General features: G+C 39.4%; 1 protein-coding gene across 2 annotated transcripts; it reads left to right on the top strand.

The window, feature by feature from the left end:
• The first annotated feature begins 3,692 nt into the window (after positions 1-3,692).
• On the top strand, positions 3,693-18,129 carry Nadk2 (NAD kinase 2, mitochondrial). Of its 2 annotated transcripts, none has more exons than XM_065230530.1 (4): positions 3,693-4,457; positions 16,526-17,220; positions 17,280-17,679; positions 17,753-18,129. In XM_065230530.1, exons 1-4 carry the CDS (start codon positions 4,421-4,423, stop codon positions 17,854-17,856), a joined length of 1,236 nt encoding a protein of 411 aa, XP_065086602.1. In that variant the 5' UTR covers positions 3,693-4,420; the 3' UTR covers positions 17,857-18,129. The 2 variants fall into 2 exon arrangements, with proteins under 2 accessions (XP_065086602.1, XP_065086601.1); XM_065230529.1 differs by lacking the exon at positions 3,693-4,457 and adding an exon at positions 16,238-16,315.
• The last annotated feature ends 1,066 nt before the right edge of the window (positions 18,130-19,195 follow it).

Here is a 19,195-nt window from a genome sequence, read left to right as displayed (position 1 = left end):
ACTTAACGAATTTGGTCTCCGTGAAGAGATTCGAGAAGACGCTTAAGGCTCTGAACCATTTGGTGAACTATTTTAATTTTTGGTTAAAATTTGACAGATGGAAAGTTATCGATTAACCCTGCTATCCGAGCGTGGTTATTTCTGACAGACAAGAAGTTAAATGTTGACAACCGTGGCTGAGTTCTTCTCGAAAACCTGTCGATCGACAGCACAGGGATTTTCGAACATCAAGAATAACTTTCGAAATGTCACTTTTAACCACGAGTTAAATTTAACTCGACAAATGGTTCACAGCCTAAAGCCTGGTACGCAGCTGAAAAGAAAACGGAAAAGTAATTTTTGTGGATTTTTCCCAAAAGAAAATTTGACAGCTATAGTCTGCTAAATTTTGAGATTATAGGGAGATGCGGTCAAATTGTAAAATCAACACTTATTAGTGTTTCTGTTGTTTAAATGCATCCAAAACATCAGTTTTGCAATAAACGCCAACATTACCTAACGGAATAATTGATCAGACCATTATTCCGCAAGGAAAGTGAAATTGCATTCAGAATGCGCCACCTTCATGTCGATCACGATACTAATGTAATCGATCTTTCCTTTACCGATTTCTTTTGAACTGCGTACTGGGTCAAGAAATGCTAAGGAAAAGAAATTTCTTTAGCATTCCGTGTCCTATCCCGTAGCACGTAAAAACGTCATTACTTTTCAGCTGCGTACCAGGCTTAAGAAGTGCCTAGCAAATAGACTGCATTTGTCCTCAGTTGTCAATACTACGTCATTGCCGAGAAACATTTTTGACGGCAGCCCAGTTTCCTTCCTCTTCGTATCCACAAACGACCAGAGGTTGTTTGATTTTTTTCTCCCGGTCCAGAAATTTGTGGCATCGCGACTGATAATTTTAATTTTAGTTTATTTACGCGGTGATGATGTTGGTTCACTCGCAACTATTTTTGAAAAAATTAAGTGTTTTCGAACGAAAGTGTACCATAAGTGCTTCTGAATGTGTTTCGCAGTTGGGTGTGGTGAAATTCGCGCATTCCCGTTTGATTTTGGAATCCGTATCACAAAATTTCCCACCGATTCCTTTTTTTGCCGTTCGACGACGACGGGTGTGCTTTCGCAAAAGTGACGTTCATTGGATCCGTTTCTTTGCACGGGTGTGTGTTTTTTTTTTGTAACTAGCGTAAGTGTGCCTGTGATATGCATCGAGTGACGGAGATTGTGAGTAAGCTGAAGGATGTCTCGCTGGATACGCCCAAGACTGGACGGGTAGTAGCTGGTGGCCGTGAACGGTTCCCGGGGAAAGCACTAAATGCGAACCTCCTCCCAGATCACCATGGCAATACAGGAAGTATTACAACAAAGGTAATTGCTATTAGATATTTTGCAAACAGTGACAGATAGCGGACATGAAGAACCAGTGCCGGTGCCGGGAAAAGGTGTTTATCCTAGACAAATGGTAAGTTACAAATTCTCTGTTGTCGTAGGCGCCGTCGCAGTCGCTGTCGTAATCACCGTCGTTGTCGTAGGCAGAACCGTTAGTATATTTAAAATTAAACATCAACCGCTGCAAATATGAATTATCGCGTATTTCTGTTGTTCATTACATACCAAGTGAAATTCGAGAACGTAATTTCATTTGAATAGCTTGTTTAACCAGGTCTTAAAGAATCGTCATGTCGGTCAAAGCTTGTTATGATTGTCTGAACCATGCGTAAAGAGAAAATCGAAACATTGAACGTCGCGTGAAAGTGGATCTTAATGAAGGCCTAAGTACTCTTTCGAAGCTTTTAGTTTTAGGTTTTCAAAGATCGTCGGTTGCAGTGGCTTGCTTACTGAGGAGAAAAACGCGGTCCCAGATCCTTTCATATTAAAAATTCATGGTAAGATCGCTTGTTTATCGTGTATTTTGTAAAACTTTTCGCTGTCGTCGGTGCCGGGTTTGAATAGTTATAAAAACTTGAGTAACGCTATAATGTGATATGAGAGGCTCGGTGGCCTTAGAGCAACCGTTTTTGCTTACTGAGCAGAACATCATGAGTCTAATCTCAAGCCCAACCACATTCAAGATTTGTCAATGATTAAAAAGGAGCTCGTCTGCCTAGTTGCAAACGTTTTTGCTTACTGAGCAGTAGACCGTGGGTTCAATCCCAAGCTCCTTTGCGTTATACGATCGTTAGGACATCAATTCAGCTTATCGTTTACCAAAACGAACCCTGCTGCTAACCCAACCCTCTTACCCAACGTCCCTGTGATTCCTCGTGGAAGTGCAGAGTACTCCTCGGCTTCCATCAAAGCGAGTGTCACGTCAACACATTCCTACCCATTCCTTTCTTGACCTGCGTTCAGGCGCGGCTGGCGCTGGTATTGCCTAATTCGAGATCACCAGTTTTTACAAATTGAGGATGATTGCTAGTCCCAAGCATTGTCTATTGGTTCTCTGTGTAATTACAGCTGGTCTGGCAATAACAGAGTAGCAACCGTGGGTGGTCAATCATGCTCATGCTCATATAACAGTCGAATTGAAGAAGAAAATGTTTTCGCGATCAGACTGATGTGCATCTTTGACTTTTCCAGATGAACTTTCATAAGATATATTCATTTCATTTCACAGCTCCATCAATGCTGCATTGTACATATGATGTAAACAGCAGTAAATTGCTCAATTACTCATTATAAAGATGATTTGTCATCTTGTTGTCACTTATATAGTATGGTGCGTGTTGAGTAAAGCAAGTTCCGTTGCGTTTTCCGTCGAAAATTTATCATGTTTTGTTGTTTTTGACATCATCCACATCCAGAGGGCCAGTCACTTCGAATGTATGGGAATGGTAGGAAACCATTTGGAAATGCATGAAAATTTTCAGTTATTATTTATTATCGTCTTTATGGGCAGTTTTAGATGCACAAAAATTGCACGAGTACATTACTATGGTGATAAGGTAAACACTCGTTTATTTGTTTTCTTCTGTGAAAGCATGTTTAGTCACAAATCGTGGATTTTCTGATATTCTCCATACTGCAAATTTTCCTACCACTGAAGGGGCGACATCTCTCGGATCTTCAGTATAGCTACTACTCAAATCATATAATTAATTGTGAGTATCAATATGTTTACCATAAAAGGCCAAAATGAACATTAATTGAATATTGGCGTCCTATACAACCATTTCTCCATTATCAACCGCATGATACAATCTTTCCTAAGTAAATTCACTTAATTTCAACTTTCATCCTACTGGAAATCGCACATATTCACCAATTTCCGAAAAATGCAGCTGCGCAGGAGGTAACCTCTACCTGTGGGTGCAAACTTGTTATGCATAATTTTCCATGAAAACATCTCCGATCCATACCGAAATAATAACATAATAAATCGACGGGAAATTATTAGTTTTTCTTTATGAACCGATTTACCACAAAAAGCGTCTGTTTTACCTGGAAAATTTGGAACTATCCTCTTTCTAGTAGTTCTCACTTCGAAATGTAGGTGGCGAAAGCTTGGAAAAGTTTCACTGAAAGACGCCAATACCTGGATCGGTAAAAACTTTGGTAAAGAGTAATCACAAAAACCGTGAACGTAAACGAAACCAGTGATTAAAAAGTTTTTGATGTTCCGTGTCAACGTCGGTGCGTGGTTGTCATCGGCAAAGTGCGTGTTATTTTATTCAAGTTTTTAAGTTCGAATAATCTCGATAATGCTGGCGACAATCTCTAGTTAATGGTTTTATGTTGGTTTTTGTAACAAGAAATTGGTCCGTGTTAAAGGATTTTCCCATTTTTATCCATGTCCATTTGCCGGCTTCATCCTTCGATTGGTAAGGCAAAAACAAACCATAACACTCACACCCGTTGTCACAAGTTACAACACAACAACCCCGATAGAAACACCCACAAGAGAAGCGATCCGTGAGCCACCGTGCTTGGCGGTAGTGTGGTGAAGAAGGTAGTGATAAGGGAACGGGCGAACCAAAGCGATCGGCCTAGCACCAAGACGTCCATCCAATCGACCAAGTTCAGTCAGTCTGGTTATGTTGTTCATCGCGCTCGGATTGTCGGTCTTCAGCACAGCGTAGTTGAATCGCGGAATCGAGAAGAGAAGAAAAAGTCCTTATCAGTAGTTAATAATAATAATTGTTGCCTATTCCTGTGCCTTCGTTGTTGGCCGTAAATATTCCACGGAGAATGTAATCTAATCTTCGTCAGCAACGACTTTTCGTTTGAGAGCTGAATCTTATCGTACCTCTACCGTGTGTAGTTCAATCTGAGTGATATTGTGCCGCTGATATTTTCGTGTGGTGAAATAATTTTCCTAACATCCTCTGAGGTTGGATGTTCGTGGAATAGATCTCCGGAACGAGCACTGAGAAGACTGACCAGCGGATAAAGATAGACATTTCATGCGTCTGTGTTCCCGATGTTTAAAGCAACTCACTTAGGACGAACATTCGCAGGTAAGGAGTAACATTACTACCCACTTAGAATGGCAATATTCCTTGAAGAAATCTACCAAGCCAAGTCTGACGACAATGCTGCTGTAGTCAAGGGTAGTGACCCAGAATTTGCAAAGTGATTCAAACCGGTTCAAGTGCAACTTTCGCACTATACTGGTTGAACCACATCAGCATCAAGATAGATTACTTGCTTAGAAGCTGCAGTGGCTGAAGGTACACCCCATATGGCCGATTGACCGATGCAAAAAAATATATATAAAAATAGATCACAGCTTATCAGCTGTTGTGGTGTGACATGCAGCTCTGCTCTGGGTGGTGAAAGGCACGGAAAACATGTGCGCTTAAGACTCGTGATTGAAAGCAATTAATACCTACTCGGTATAATCTGCAAATATTATGACGTGCAGTGATGCTCGGAAAAAAAAACGGCGTGAACCATCTCTATCATAAATTCAAACACGTTATCAAACTACGGCCGCAATGACGTAGCTGTTTTTTTCTTATTTGCTCGCTTATCGCCCCGCTTCTGATGAGGAAATATTTTTTTTTTCCCAAAAAGTATTGCTTTTCTACTCTCATCCCTTCCCAGGTCCAACTCAACTTATCTTCGAGGTTGAAAGCGCAACAAGAACAGGCGCAGTATGATTGGGGTTTTTTTTTACACACCTACCATCACACTATCTGTGTGCTCTGTTCGTGTTATCTGAAATTGATTGTTATTGTTGTTGTTATGTGCTCATTTTTCGCGAACACTAGCAAAAATAAAATACGTAGGGGGCCTGTCTGCGCAAGTGACCGTTTTTGTGCGTCGTTCTTTGTGTATTAAATGAAAAGATACTGTTCACCAAGAGTTTCCAGCATGTCAAGGTTATCTGATTTGTGTAAACGAGATTTTCAGCCATTATTTTGAATTTCCGAATGTTATCAAACAATTCTATGCTATTTGATTGATTTCAGACAGTGATATTTGTCTTGCGTGAGAAACTTTGACCATGCGTGGCAATGTTTGTAAGTAAAGCGCTTAGCTTGCCGAGTTCCTGGAATTTTCTACAACCGTTGATTTTCTCATGAAACTCACATTCAAATCACCTAACATACTGAAAACATCTTGCTGTTTACTATTTCACTCGGCACGCGTGTTGATCTTTAACTGTAGTTGTGGGGGGGAGCATTTTCTTATACCAATGATAATTTTTAGACGACTTCATATTCATAAGTTTACTATATAATGATTCTAAATATAATCTATTTTACCGAACATTTTACATCACACTCGGAAGTGCTACCCGAATAATCTGGTTCTATAACTCAACGTGTTGAATTTGATTAATTATTTGATTTGTTATGCTGTCTTAATTAACATAATTTTCCGACGTTGACTGTTCTAGTGATAATGCTTTGTTTTCTTTTTTGGCGCCTCCAAGGATTTGTAGGCATACGCATACTCATTATTAAGCATCATTAATGCACGAAAATGGTCATCAAAACATGTTTGTTTCGCTTCGCTGAATATGTATCAGAAAACAATTCAATAATATGGAAAATTTTCTAACGCGCGTTGGTGGAACTATTGGAATTCAATAATCCAATCTTTTTAACCAGGGTGGCCGCGGGAACGAGAAAACCGGCAGAACCAGGAATCGAAAACAACCGGGATTTTGATTTGAACCTTCATGAAATTTATTAATCGAATTTTGGTAATACAAATTCTAAATCCGATATCTTGATTTTTTTAAGGTCGCGATTCCTCGCTTTCTCTTACAACGAGACACCAAAAATTGATTACAAGATGGCAATTAAACCAGGATATACCGGGAAAAAGTCCGGATTTTATTTTCACCAGGAAAAACCGGGAAAAAGTTGGAAATTTTAATAATCAACTAGGACAATAATCGTGTTTCAATGATTTCAATCTTTTCTGAAATTAAAATAAAAGATATTAGCACATATTTCGGGGCTTCCCTTAGCTCAGTCGGTAAAGGCGCAGCTACAAAGCAAGACCATGCTGGAGGCGGCTGGGTTCGATTCCCGGTCCGGTCTAGGAATTTTTCGGGTTGGAAAATTTCTCGACTTCCCTGGGCATAGAAGTATGATTGGACTTGCCACACAATCATATCAATGCAAAAATGGTACAGGCATCGAAAGCTCTCAATTAATAACTGTGGAAGTGCATCTAGAACACTAAGTTGAGAGCACGCAAGCTAATATGCGATATGCAATAAGCTTAAAATGCGAAGAAGAAGAAAGACATATTTCAAAAATGAAAAACCGTCAAAACTAATCATTTCGTTCAAACTTCTACACAACAAAAAATTTGCTACAAGTTAAACAACATTTACTCCAAGCAAAGTGCTGAACACAATGATAGCGGCATAGCGGCAATCGCCAATTTCCCAATGCACTGACATCCGTTTGACAACCCACAATAAACCTTTTTGACGTTTAATCGTCTTTCTCTATCTAGCACACATGGATGAATGAACGGTTTGTTTTCCCACTAATCTGTTTCCCTCTTGCTCGCACTCGTTCGATTTAAATGGTGCAGTAGTGTGCGTCAAATAGCTCTATGAGTGCGTTGTGGAAAAAGCAGCATTTTACTAAACGCGTTTTTTCAACATTTTGGAAAAGAAAAACGAGGTGCGGTTAAGCGGCAACCGGCAACCTGAGAAGTGCTCAATGTTTTCAGTTGTATTTTTTGTAATTTTGAATTAACCAGAACCTTCAAGACGTGCACCAAATAATCATCCGAGGTCGTAGTAAGTAGTCAGAACTATGTTGGCCGCATCCGGACATGTTCCGGGAAAGTGTTCAGATTCACCCTCACTGCGACACATCAAACTACATGAGAATTCAAAAATATGATCATTGGTGGCCATATTAAGTATTGAAGATCACGTTAGCCAAATCCGGACATGTTCCGGGTACCCCGGGGAACAGGCCACTCTCTTCTGAACACCCTCATGCAACCCATCAAACTACATCAGAATTCAAAAATATGATCATTGGTGCTCATATTAAGTACTCATGACCACGTTGGCCAGATCTGGACATGTTTCGGGTATCCCCAGGAAACTGGCCAGATTCTTGTTGAATCAATACAAACATGCGACATATCAAATTACATGAGAATTCAAAAATATGATCATTGGTGCTCATATTAAGTATTGAAGACCACGTTAGCCAGATCCGGACATGTTCCCGGGGAAGTGGCCACCCTCATGCGACACATAAATAAGATCATTGGTGGCCATATTAAGTACTCAGTACCACGTTGGCCAGACACGAAGAGTTTCATAAATTTCCCGAAATTTCCCTGAGGCCAATGGAACTTCTGGAGTTCTCGGAAATTCTCTGCAGGTCTTCTCCAGAACTACTCTGAAGTTCTCCTCAGACTTACTCTGAAACTCTTCACAGAAGTAGTTTGAAGTTCTCCTCAGAACTACTCTAAAATCACAGACAAACAGACATAACACTCGAAAGTTGTTCATCGAACAAGCATTTAACGGACAATTAAAAAGTATCGTAGTTGGTAGTACCGCCACAGGGTGTCTACTACCTGGAAAAACCGGGAATTTACAGGGAATTTAATTTTTTCTGGAAAAACCTGGAATATTTAGGGAATTTTGGTTCCACTCAGGGAGTTTTCCAATTATCACTTCATTCGTAATTCAAACAAAGTTTTTCGTTCAGTTTCTCAAAACGTTTCTTAAGGGCACTGAACTTGACAAGCATCTGACAGGTAAGACAACGTGTGCGAACGAGACAAGTTCATTCAGAGAGTCTTGTCACGCTCGCTCTGCGCTGATTTGTATGTGGAGGATCAAAATCGTCGTAAAAGGAAACAGTCGAAGAAGAGAGACTGGCAACCGTCAAAAGGAAGCATACGAAGGATGTATTGTATAAGAATAAGCATGCCAGACAGCAGGTCTGAGAGCCCACATAGAATTTTTTTTTGAGCTTCAGAGAGGGTCAGAGATCTACTGAGAAATTCGTTGAGCTTCAGGGTAGTTCGTAGATCTAGAGAACAGAACTACAAACAAATTAAAAGTAATTAGCAGAAATTCATAAAAACAAAATCACAAGAGAGGTCGTAGATCTTCAGATAAATGTTCAAAGAAATTTTCAAAACTTCAAGCAAGCAAAAATAATTTCAAATCAATTTGTAAAACTATAAGCGAAATTTTGCAAATCTTCAGGGAAATTCGCATAACTTCAGACAAGTCCAAGAATGTACAGTGAAATATAAAGTATTTCACAGAAGTTTGCAGATCATCGAAACATAATTCAACATCAGAAAAGTTCGTAGATTTTCAGAACAAAGCCACAGAACTTTGAAAAAATTACAGGACTTCTGAAAAAAGTCACAAGAATCTCAGAAATGTTAATGGATCTTCAGTAAAAATTTCAGAACTTCAGGGAAGTTCGGTGACTTAAAAAATATTTACACGATTTCAGGAAAATTTGTAGATCTTGAGAGAGACATTTAAAACTTCAAGGAAGCTCAAATATTTTCAGATAAATTTTGACAACTTAAGGTAATCTTCAAGGAAATTTTCAAATCTTCAGGGTAAGCCAAGAGGAATTTACAAAACATCAGAGAAGTTTGCAGATCTACTGAGAAATTTATTGAGCCTCAAGTTTTTTTGTAGATCTTGGGAATAGAGCTACGGAGCTTAAGACAACTTTACAGAACTTTAAAGATATTTGCAGGAATTTGACAGAAAGTTTCACAGTTTCACACAAATGTGAGATCTTCCGAAAAATTTGTTAAATGTCAGAAAAGCACCTCAATTCCAAAAACAAATTGCAGCGAAGTACAAAAGTACAATATTTTACAGAACTCCATGGAAGTCGGAAATAGATAGATCTAAAGAACTTCAGAGAAGTCCGTAAACCTTAAGAGAAGTCGATAGACCTTAATAGAAGTCTTTAGAACGTCAGAAAGTTCGTACGTTTAAAAAAAAATTGCAAAACTTCAGCAAAACTTACAGATCTTAGGGAAAGTTCGTCGATCTTTAGATCAAGAATCCACAAAGAAATTAAAAAAAAAACTTTAGAAAAGTTCGGAGATCTACTGTGAAATTTATTGAACTTCAGGGCAGTTCGTAGATCTTTAGAGCTGAAATACAGTACTTCAGAAAACTTTACAGAATTTGAAATAAATTTTAGGAACTTCAGAAAAGTTCACAGGGTAGATCTTAAATCTACTCAAAAATTAGCAGATGTTTAAATAAATTTTCAGAATTTTACTGCGGTTCTTGGATTTTTAAAGACATTTACAGAACTTCAGGTAAGTTCGCTGATCTTTAGAGATATTTGCACAGCTTCAGAAAAATTAGAAAAACTTCAGAATACTTCCTGAAACTTCCGGAAAGCTCAAAAATTTCTAGATAATCTTTTAATTCTTTAGAAAATTGTATAGATGTTCAGAGATATTTGCAGATATTCATTGAATCATGAAAATCTGCAAAGAAAATTACAGAACTTTCGAAAAGTTTGTAGATTATTAGAAATTTTGTGAACATCAGAGATAATTGTTGATCTTCAAGGATCTTAAATCTTCAGGGATTCAGGAATTTTGTAGATTTTTAGGAAAATTTGCAGAACTTCTGAAGAACACACAGAACTTCAAAGAAATTTGCAGATCGTCAGGAAAGATTGTTGATCTTTAAAGAAATTTTAACGGAGAATAGAAACAAAACTTCAGGGACGTCAGAAGGTTTGAAGACCTTGCAGGATTGAGTTGTTAACAGAAATTTTCAGAACTCAAGGAATCATGTAGATCTAGTGAGAACTTTTCCCACTAGCTTGTCTAAAGTTGGTATCGACATCCTGGCGAAGTTTTAAAATCCATTTTCATCTTCATATCGCAGCTCTTGAAGGACAAGATGAGCCAGATTCTTGCCGGTGTTCCTCCTGAGCAACGATTTCCTACTCCACAAAGTTCACCTTCTCCTTCTCATTTTATTTAAAATAATAAAAGCAAATACGTCTGCCGGAACTAGAGCAATTTTCTGGTAATTCATGCTGGAAGTATTAACTTTTGATTCCTGATACAGTTTTGTTTTGAAATCTAAATTGACAGTTCTTTCGACATGTGCAAGCAGTGTGAACACCAGCAAACAGGGGGGCTCGACAAAGTGTGTCGAAAGTAAATTACTCGAATTTTTCATTATGGTGGCGGTCAAAATCAGACCAAGAAATCAGATAGTCTAAACGGACCTTAAGAGATTTTAGACATGTGAAACCATGATTTATTCTGTCTTGATCTTCCAAACAGAGTTGGACTCAAACATATTATCAAAATGATATTTTGTTTATTGGTATCAAATTTTGATATATCGTTTTATCGAAATAGTATAGACAGGGTTCTTACTTGTATTTATATTCTTGAATTTAAAAAAATACTACACAAATACCTAAAAAGAATGTAATATTGATTGATGTAATGCATGCTACTGTATGAATAACTAATGTGATTGCAAAAACCAAATACAATATTACACCCATGGATATAATTTCTTTTCGCAAATTATGTGTAGGATAAATGCACCAATAGTGAGGTACTTTTACATTGCACTAACGTGCATTTACTAAACATAAATTGTACAAATTAACATTAAGCAACCTATGTGCATCTGTTCTGCTGTAATATTCAATAACTTTTTTGCTGTGCCGACTTATAAGTACCAACGCCCAAGTTTGAACAATCGAAAATAACATAAATAAATAAGTACATAAAAGGGATTCCAGATGGATAAATAGATAAAATAATAATGTGTATAATTTGTAGGCACCTGGATTTTTTTTCATCCGACCTGGAAAAACCTGGTAAACTCAGGGAATTTGATTCCTTGGATTGATTAGAAACCCTGCGCCACCTGTGGCGCGCATAGTCAATTCCCTTGCGTTTGACGTTTACACACTACCGCCATCTGTGCAGCGTAGTGCCCACCACAGTGTACTCAACAGATGGCGGTAATGTTTTAGCGACGATGTTTTACGATGAGAAATATTCAATGAGATTTGTCTGTTTGTCTGTGTTAAAATTGTCCTTAGAATTACTCTAAAGGTCTCCTCAGAACTACCATGAAGTTCTCCTCAGAACTAAGCTCTCGTCAGAACTACTCTGAAATTCTCCTAAAAACTACTCTAGACCTTCGATGAAGTTTTCAACATTTTCCTGAAATGTACGAAGTTGTCTGAATATTCTCTTGAAGTTCTTTATACTTTTCCGATAGTTGCAACTTCCCTAAAGATATCTTTACTCCCCAGAAGTTATTTTAACTTCTCAATATATTAGAATTCTATGGTCTACCCTAAAATTCACGGAACTGTCCTTAAGCTCCGGCAGTTTTTCTGATAATCATAACTCGTCTCCGCAGCTCTCGTCATTTCCCCACGGTTCATGGTACTTCTTCAAATTGCTCCCAATTTTTTTTTAAGTTAATGCAAATTCAGAGACGATCACTTGGATATTTTACAAGGTTTCAGATTGATTAATTATTCAGAGGACCTTCTACTGATCAACTATTCGATCAGATAATCCCTATGTCCGCTATGTCAGAGATTATTCAAATAACCGTATGACTTCATGACGATTAGCTAGTTTGTCAAGTATTTTGTTTTTTTTATTCTTCTGGCAGATCAGAGATAATTTAGGTAACTGAAGCAAAAAATCAAATGACAGATCTAGATAGAGCTGGAATTAGCAACAATCAATACGAAACTAACGATTTTAAATTGGCTCACTACTTGACTAGCCTATTGGTCCCAAGCAAACGATTAATGTTCCCTATTCTAGTCGAAATTCTAGTACTACACTATGTTTGTTTTGATTTGCTATGAAAGTTTGACAGATAAAATGAGGCGTTAGTGGATTTTCCTTTGTTTCGAGGGGTGAATCGATTAGCTTGGGACCGAAGATAGTACCAGAGCTGAGCCAAAAAGTTGAGCACGATTTTCGGGACCTACTAGTCTTAAACGCTGTCCAGACTGTAGAGTTATAACATGTTATAACGGTTGTCAACTAATTGTAACACAGAAACCACCATCAAGATAGCGCTATAACATGTTATAACTCTGTAGTCTGAACGCACTATTAGAGTTACCTCTATGGAATTAGGGCGTAACAGCGTTTGTAAACAATGACTTCTCTCGTTGATTTCTAGCAACTCAAGGTCCCCCTACACAAACCAACATATCCATCGGTTAGGGGAAGTCTTTCCCTATTCGATGGTAATGTTGATTTGCCAGGGAGAGTCGTGCCTTTCGAGAAATCATCGAGAGAAGCCATTGTTTACAAAAGCTGTTACGCCCTAGTTCCAGCTCTATCTAGAGATAGGTATTGGCATATGACTTTTAATTACATAAACATTATTTTAATATTATATTGTCGCACACCGTAGTTCAACTGTTTGAATTTTGGGCTGCTGCATTAAGCTTACTGGGTTTTGGTGATTCCATGCAGTTCCCGTCGACGAAAGAAACACTGCCTTGTCCGCCAAAAGTATACCCAACTGAGGATCGTGTTCTCCTTCTCGGACACCAGAATGGGACTCGATCTGATTCAAAAAAATATTCTGATCTACTTCTTGTTGCTGTGTTTCGAGGTCAGATTAAACAGAAACAGACTGATCCACCCTGGCTGAAATAATCAAGATAGTAAAGTAAAATTAGTTTGTTTGTCTTGATTCTATTATAAACAATAATTACTTTTAAGAAGTTCTGAAACATCGGAAAAGTTCAGACTTTTGAGTAAGTTTCGATAAATTAAAGAATGTTTCAATAACTTCTGTTCAAATTCTAAAACCCGGTCAAGCGAACTCCAGTGAACTTAAGGATACATCATAAATATTTTGAATACTTTACAAGTCCAAAGAACTTCTGGAAAATTTAAGGTTTTAGAACAGTTCCATTAGTTTCAGGAGAATTGAGAGAACTTTAGGAAACTCCGAGAACGTCAGGACAGATCAATACATTTCAAGGAAATCGCTGAAATTTTAAAGGAGTTGCGAGAAACTCAGGCAATTTTCGAAAACTTCATCAATGTTCCGAGGGGTTAATGCAAATTTAAGAAACGTAAGGGAAGTTACATGAACATAAGCACATTGTGAGAACATTTTATTGGAAGTTCCGTGCTTATTAATGGCAGTGTCGATAACTTTTAAAAATTAGAAAAATCGGAAGATCAGAGAACTTCAATGTTGATGTTACAATAAATTCATGAAAATTGTGTGCTTAAGAAATTTCGTAATTTTCAAGAAAGTCTAGAGACCTTCAAAGCTGATTAGAGATATTCCGGTAGTTTCATTATAACGTTTTCATCACTACCTAAAGCCCCACGTTGCGAGAGCATTTCCAGTCGATGGTGTGTTATAATGCAATTCTTCTTTACCCAACTATTGTGTTGCTCCTCTCGTCATGACCAACTTTAGGTAGTGATGAAAACGTCGCTAGAACTATTCCACAGCCGCAGTCAGTTTATGAGCAAAGGAGGGACGCACATTTTTTGCCTGTAGACTTGGAGACATACTTCAAGTCTCCGCGTACATCGTACGGGTTAGGCAAAAGATGTGCGTCTATCTTCAAAAAACTGTCGCATTAATGGCCCTTCGCTCATTTTCAACTTCTATTCAATTTTCATACTGCCGTGCTCTAACGGAACTATCCACCTACCCTCTTCTAAAGATCATTCTCTAGCTAATAAATCATCACACTAAAGCTTCATGTAAGCATTTCCAACCAACTCTGAAAATCGCTTAAAAGGAATTGTGTTTGATTTTGTTTAGACTCATTTCTTTATTCTTCAGGATTTATTTACAGTATAATTTCAAGAATAGATCATTTTACGGTAGTGAGTGAGACTGTTAACATCAATAAGTGAGACACATAACATCTAAATGTGTCACAAGTAGCTTTGTAGTGCTCAGAAATCAATTAATATCATAAGATTCACACATGAAATGCATGTGTTTGAGTGTGGTGAGCCACATAATAGTGACGTGAATATTTTTGATTCAAACGTATTTTCCGTAGATCAGTGCACGAAGATTTGCTGCACTCTTCTTTCACCCGTAAATTTTGACAGTTTTGGCTCCCATTCGTTGCCATCTCTTTTACTCAGAGACAAAATGATTGGAACCAAAAAGTGAGGCTAGGGACCGTGCACTGCTCTATTGGAACCATTGGAACCCTCCTCATGACTAGTTTTTGCACCTAGACGCGTTGGTGGGAGGGCTTAACCTCATGCCATAATGGAGCGTTGGAGACGGTGGGTTTACGGCTGGCATCTCTACCTAATGTCGTGGCAGTGTGCTGTCATGGGCGGGCGTTGTGGATTAGTGAGCCTTCCTTTTTTAATGAACCATGGCTTGGGAGTACCAAAGTTCCAGCCGCTAGTACCAGTATTACACCTGTATATATTTTATTCGATAGCCATGTCGCAGCACGCTTATGTAAAGGCACTGAGTTTGGATTTGGGTGTGGTACTAGCGGCATAGGCCGGAAGTCACTCTTATTTTATATCAACACATAGGTATACTGCCGTTATACGCATAACTGTCCCATGTTCTATGCAATCCTTATGCACCGTGGGACTGTTATGCGTATAACGGCAGAAATTTTCTCGACTTCCCTGGACATAGAGTATCATTGTGCTTGTCACACAATATACAAACTTATGCATTGGTCTTGGCATCGAAAGCTCTCAATTAATAACTGTAGAAGTGCATTTAGAACACTAATTTGAGAGCACGCAATAAGCTAATATGCGCTAAGCAATAAGCTTGAAATGCGAACAACAAGAAGAAGAAAGTATATAGTTGCAGATGCTAAGCGTCAAATAACAGGCTTTAATTGGCATTTTATACGATAGATGAGGAAATGAAAGTATAGAGTTGATGTTCCGTTAAGGGCCACCCACATTAGATCCGTTTGCGTTGCGTTGACGTTAATTTGACAGTTTGACAATAGATTTAGCAGTCATTTCACCGCAACGCGTCCGATCCGGATCTAATGTGCGTGGACCTTTAGAGTACGGCAGTGTGAAAATTGTATATAGAAAGTAGAAAGTGAGCAAGGACAACTTTGAGGAAGGTACGAATCAGGTTGATCATCTCGCTTTACCAAACACCCCAGTTGGAGAGGGATAGTGAGACGATCTCCTCGTCGATATAGTGACAAAGCTTTATCACCACCATGATATGGATATCCCCAGTTATTACGTATTGTCTGCCTGTCGTCGGCCAGAGAGTTCACCCACGCTTGCTTTTCTCGTCTGCAGGCGGGCTTAACTTCCTTCTCTAGACCGTTGATGTGCTTCGTTCTTTGTTCCTTTGATTCTCGTCCGCTCTATCCTCTACGATCCTCAATCTTTCACATGGTTTTTCACCCTCTGCTCTGAGTTTGTAGCTCACCCCGGTTGCCCTCGTCAGAGGCATTCTTGGTGGCCGTCCCCTGTTCTTCTACGCTGCCATCTGCTCTGGTCTCAAGTTTTTCAGTGAACAACCTTTTCTAGAGCAACATGTGAAAAGGGCCTATGTGTCACATGTAAAAAAATGACCAACATCTGGTAGAGGAAGTCCACGCAAACGTGTTGTGATTCGTGAGCAATCGTTCAAACTCATTGTTTACGTGTAGGTCCTTTTCACATGTTGCTCGAGTTTTGTGTTGAATTGCCGTCCGGATCTCCCAAATAATTTGAAATTATACCAATGTACAGTTCAATACTTACTAAATAATAATTTCAATATTATTAACTTTATATCATGCATAGCCGAAGAAACAAAGGCGAGTGGTGTGCGTGCCGTGTGCCATGGATGCTGATCTGGAACACCCCGGTTCTAGTAACAGCGAAGGTAATCTTCAAAACTGCATCAATTAGATCTCTTTCTCTCTCTGTCGTTGTGATTTCATTGACACTTCGAAGTGTTTAATGGTTCAAATCGGTCTTTGCCTAAGTCTTACTAAGTTTACTAAATAACTAGTCCAATAGTGTTTACTCTGGGTTAAAACACAGCTATTACCACATGCTTATCTAACGAGCCACGTCGCCTTTCAATCAACAGGTTGCAAAAATGTACTCCAAGGTGTCATAACATTGCGCACGTTCGGAACGAACCCAAAGGCAAAGCTACGAAAAGTGCTGGTCGTTTCCAAACTAACGCGGCTAGAATTCGAGAAAACGCGCGACCAAGCCCTCAGCGATGAAAGGTTGGAGCACAAAATTCGCAATCGTGGTTCCGACTACGATGCGATGAAATACTACCACCACCTGCACAAGGATGTGGAGGCCGAGGTTGTGAAATCGTTCCGAGAGCAAGGAATTGAAGTGAAGGTGGTCAATCGGCTAACGATCAACAAGCATTTGTTGCGATGGGCCGATATGCTGGTACCGGTTGGGGGCGATGGGACGTTCCTGTTGGCAGCCGGACGAGCAAGTCCGTTCATATTGAACGGACCGAACAAGATGCCCGTGGTGGGATTCAATTCCGATCCCAGGAGATCTGAGGGAAGGCTTATGCTGCCCAAGCACTATTCCAGCAATGTCGAGGAGGCGGTCAAACGAATCATAGCCGGCGAATTCAATTGGATGCACCGATCGCGAATCAGAATCACTCTGATAGGAGCAACGACGACGGAACGGCCACCACCGATCGATCTACACGAATACAATGTAGCACAAGTTGAACACAAGGAAGTGACCAATGGTTCCGAGGAAGGCAGCAACAATAGAATTCTACCGTATTTAGCGTTGAACGAGGTACGGTTGTAAACTGGCATGAGCTTAACTGACATTAACTGACTTCTATATTACCTTAGGTCTTCATCGGGGAAATGCTATCGGCGCGGGTGTCCCATCTGCACCTGCGGATCGACAAATCGGACGTGGTTACGAAAACCAAGAGTTCCGGGTTGTGCGTCAGTACAGGCACCGGATCCACATCGTGGCTGACGAGTATGAACCGCCTTTCGACGAACAACGTAAAGGACCTCATCGAAATCATCAAACGACGATCGCAGTCGAGTTCCCTGAACGGAATCGACCCGGCAGCGGTGTCCGAGGAGTACAATCAGAATCTGGTCTACCCACCGGACGACCCACGGCTGTGCTACTCGATTCGGGAGCAGATCTGTGTTGGGGTTTGGCCCAATCCCAAAGGACTGGAATCGAGGGGTTTCGCCAAGCAGATTACGGTTAAGTCTAGGTGCATTGATGCAAGTGAGTAGCTTGAACCTTTAAACTTGTCGTGCCGTGCTCTAATATAGCTGTGCCCTCTGTGTTTTTTCAACAGGCTTAGTGATAGATGGCAGTATTGCGTACAATTTTAACGACGGAGCAAAGGCGCTACTCGAGGTTCACCCGGAAGACGCACTGCTGACCATTGACATGAAGTGAAATTATGATACATCAATTTTTTTTTAGAGTATGACTTTAGAAAGTGCAACTATTAGGCTGGTGAGGTATACAACAGATGCAATTCATGTTTTTAGTCGGCTTTTGGTATTTGAAAGTCAAAAACAAAAAAAGTTTTCATTCTGATATCCTTCTCGTTATCATTATTATCATCATGTTTTAAGTTATTGTTAGCGTAATTTACAGTGAAAGATCATGCATTTATTTATCACCCAAACAAACGAAAGTGCTGAAAATAAACACCATTGATTGTGACACACTATTATATATCAGTGAAAAAAAAAGAACTCCCTCATTCAGGTATTCTGGGCACTCGGTGCTGCTCCAGAGACGCTTCTGTAAGATAATGGTCTCTTCAATAAATCAAATCTCACCAATGACCATGATCATAAAGGTCAAAAACTGTAATATTGGTGAGACTAGTGAAACTGCCGGCGATGTTAATAAGGAAATGTGGATTGCTGTCATGTTGATCGAGCCTCTACAGTAGGGGTACACGGCCAACTCCAGTAGTATAAAACTATAGCTCGTAACACGTAATATAGGTTTTTCCTCTCTCTTTATTATTGAGATTTTTAGTCGCAGGCTGGTTCATCGTTTAATGATTTAATGGTAATAGAGAGAGGGCGTTTGAAAGATCCAGTGAGGTTCCCTTGGAAATTGAATAATCAATGGTTACAGTTAGTGGCGTTTCCTTAACCTCAATCTACCAGCTCTCAAAACATCAATTAGCAAAACATTGCTTGCAATGGATAGATATCGAGTAAACTGGAAGATTAAGTGTATGTTTCAACCGAACCGAGTATGAATATGACATTAAATCTGGTTTTGAAAGTTGGTGCACAGGTAAAAAGTAAGATTACGGGACGCCACTGGCTACAGTACTTAGCCCATGGTAAATTACATATTATAAAAATGTTAAACAAAATCGTAGTCTGTTGAACGTTGGCAGGTGCTGTAGGTTGCTGTGATGATGATGATAACAATATTGATATTAGTTAGGAGAGTCGTCCGGTAGGTGTTTGCAGGATGATCAGTTCTGGAATTTGAAAGCTCATAGCGTGGACAGAAGATTAGTTTTTCAAATTTGTGTGTAGAGTCCGATGTCTTTCAAGAAGCACATCAAGGCAGATCCGTATGAGGGATCGTTACTAAGAACTTCTCGCACTTCAGGAATAGTCATGGGTGGCTCGAGTGTGACCCGTTTTTAGACGCGATAGGATTCGTTGGTCTTTCCAGCGCACTTCACCTTTCGCAAAAAAGCCATCTTTCTTGTTGCCAGCTTCGGGCCCAAGCATCTTGGATGATCGATGTTTTGATG

Source organism: Ochlerotatus camptorhynchus, unplaced genomic scaffold, assembly GCF_037179485.1.
Source record: "Ochlerotatus camptorhynchus isolate MF236.1 unplaced genomic scaffold, CSIRO-AGI_Acam_v1.1 ptg000330l, whole genome shotgun sequence".
NCBI classification, from domain to species: Eukaryota; Metazoa; Arthropoda; class Insecta; order Diptera; family Culicidae; genus Ochlerotatus; species Ochlerotatus camptorhynchus.
The sequence above is the reverse complement of the archived record's forward strand: the minus strand, read 5'-3'. Positions and strand labels throughout refer to the sequence as shown.

Excerpts from the sequence above, each read along its gene's own strand:
- Nadk2 (XM_065230529.1), top strand. The coding sequence starts at position 16,273 with ATGGATGCTGATCTGGAACACCCCGGTTCTAGTAACAGCGAAG. Across the intron at positions 17,221-17,279 it reads CGTATTTAGCGTTGAACGAG|GTCTTCATCGGGGAAATGCT; the intron begins GTACGGTTGTAA and ends ATATTACCTTAG. Across the intron at positions 17,680-17,752 it reads GTCTAGGTGCATTGATGCAA|GCTTAGTGATAGATGGCAGT; the intron begins GTGAGTAGCTTG and ends TTTTTTCAACAG.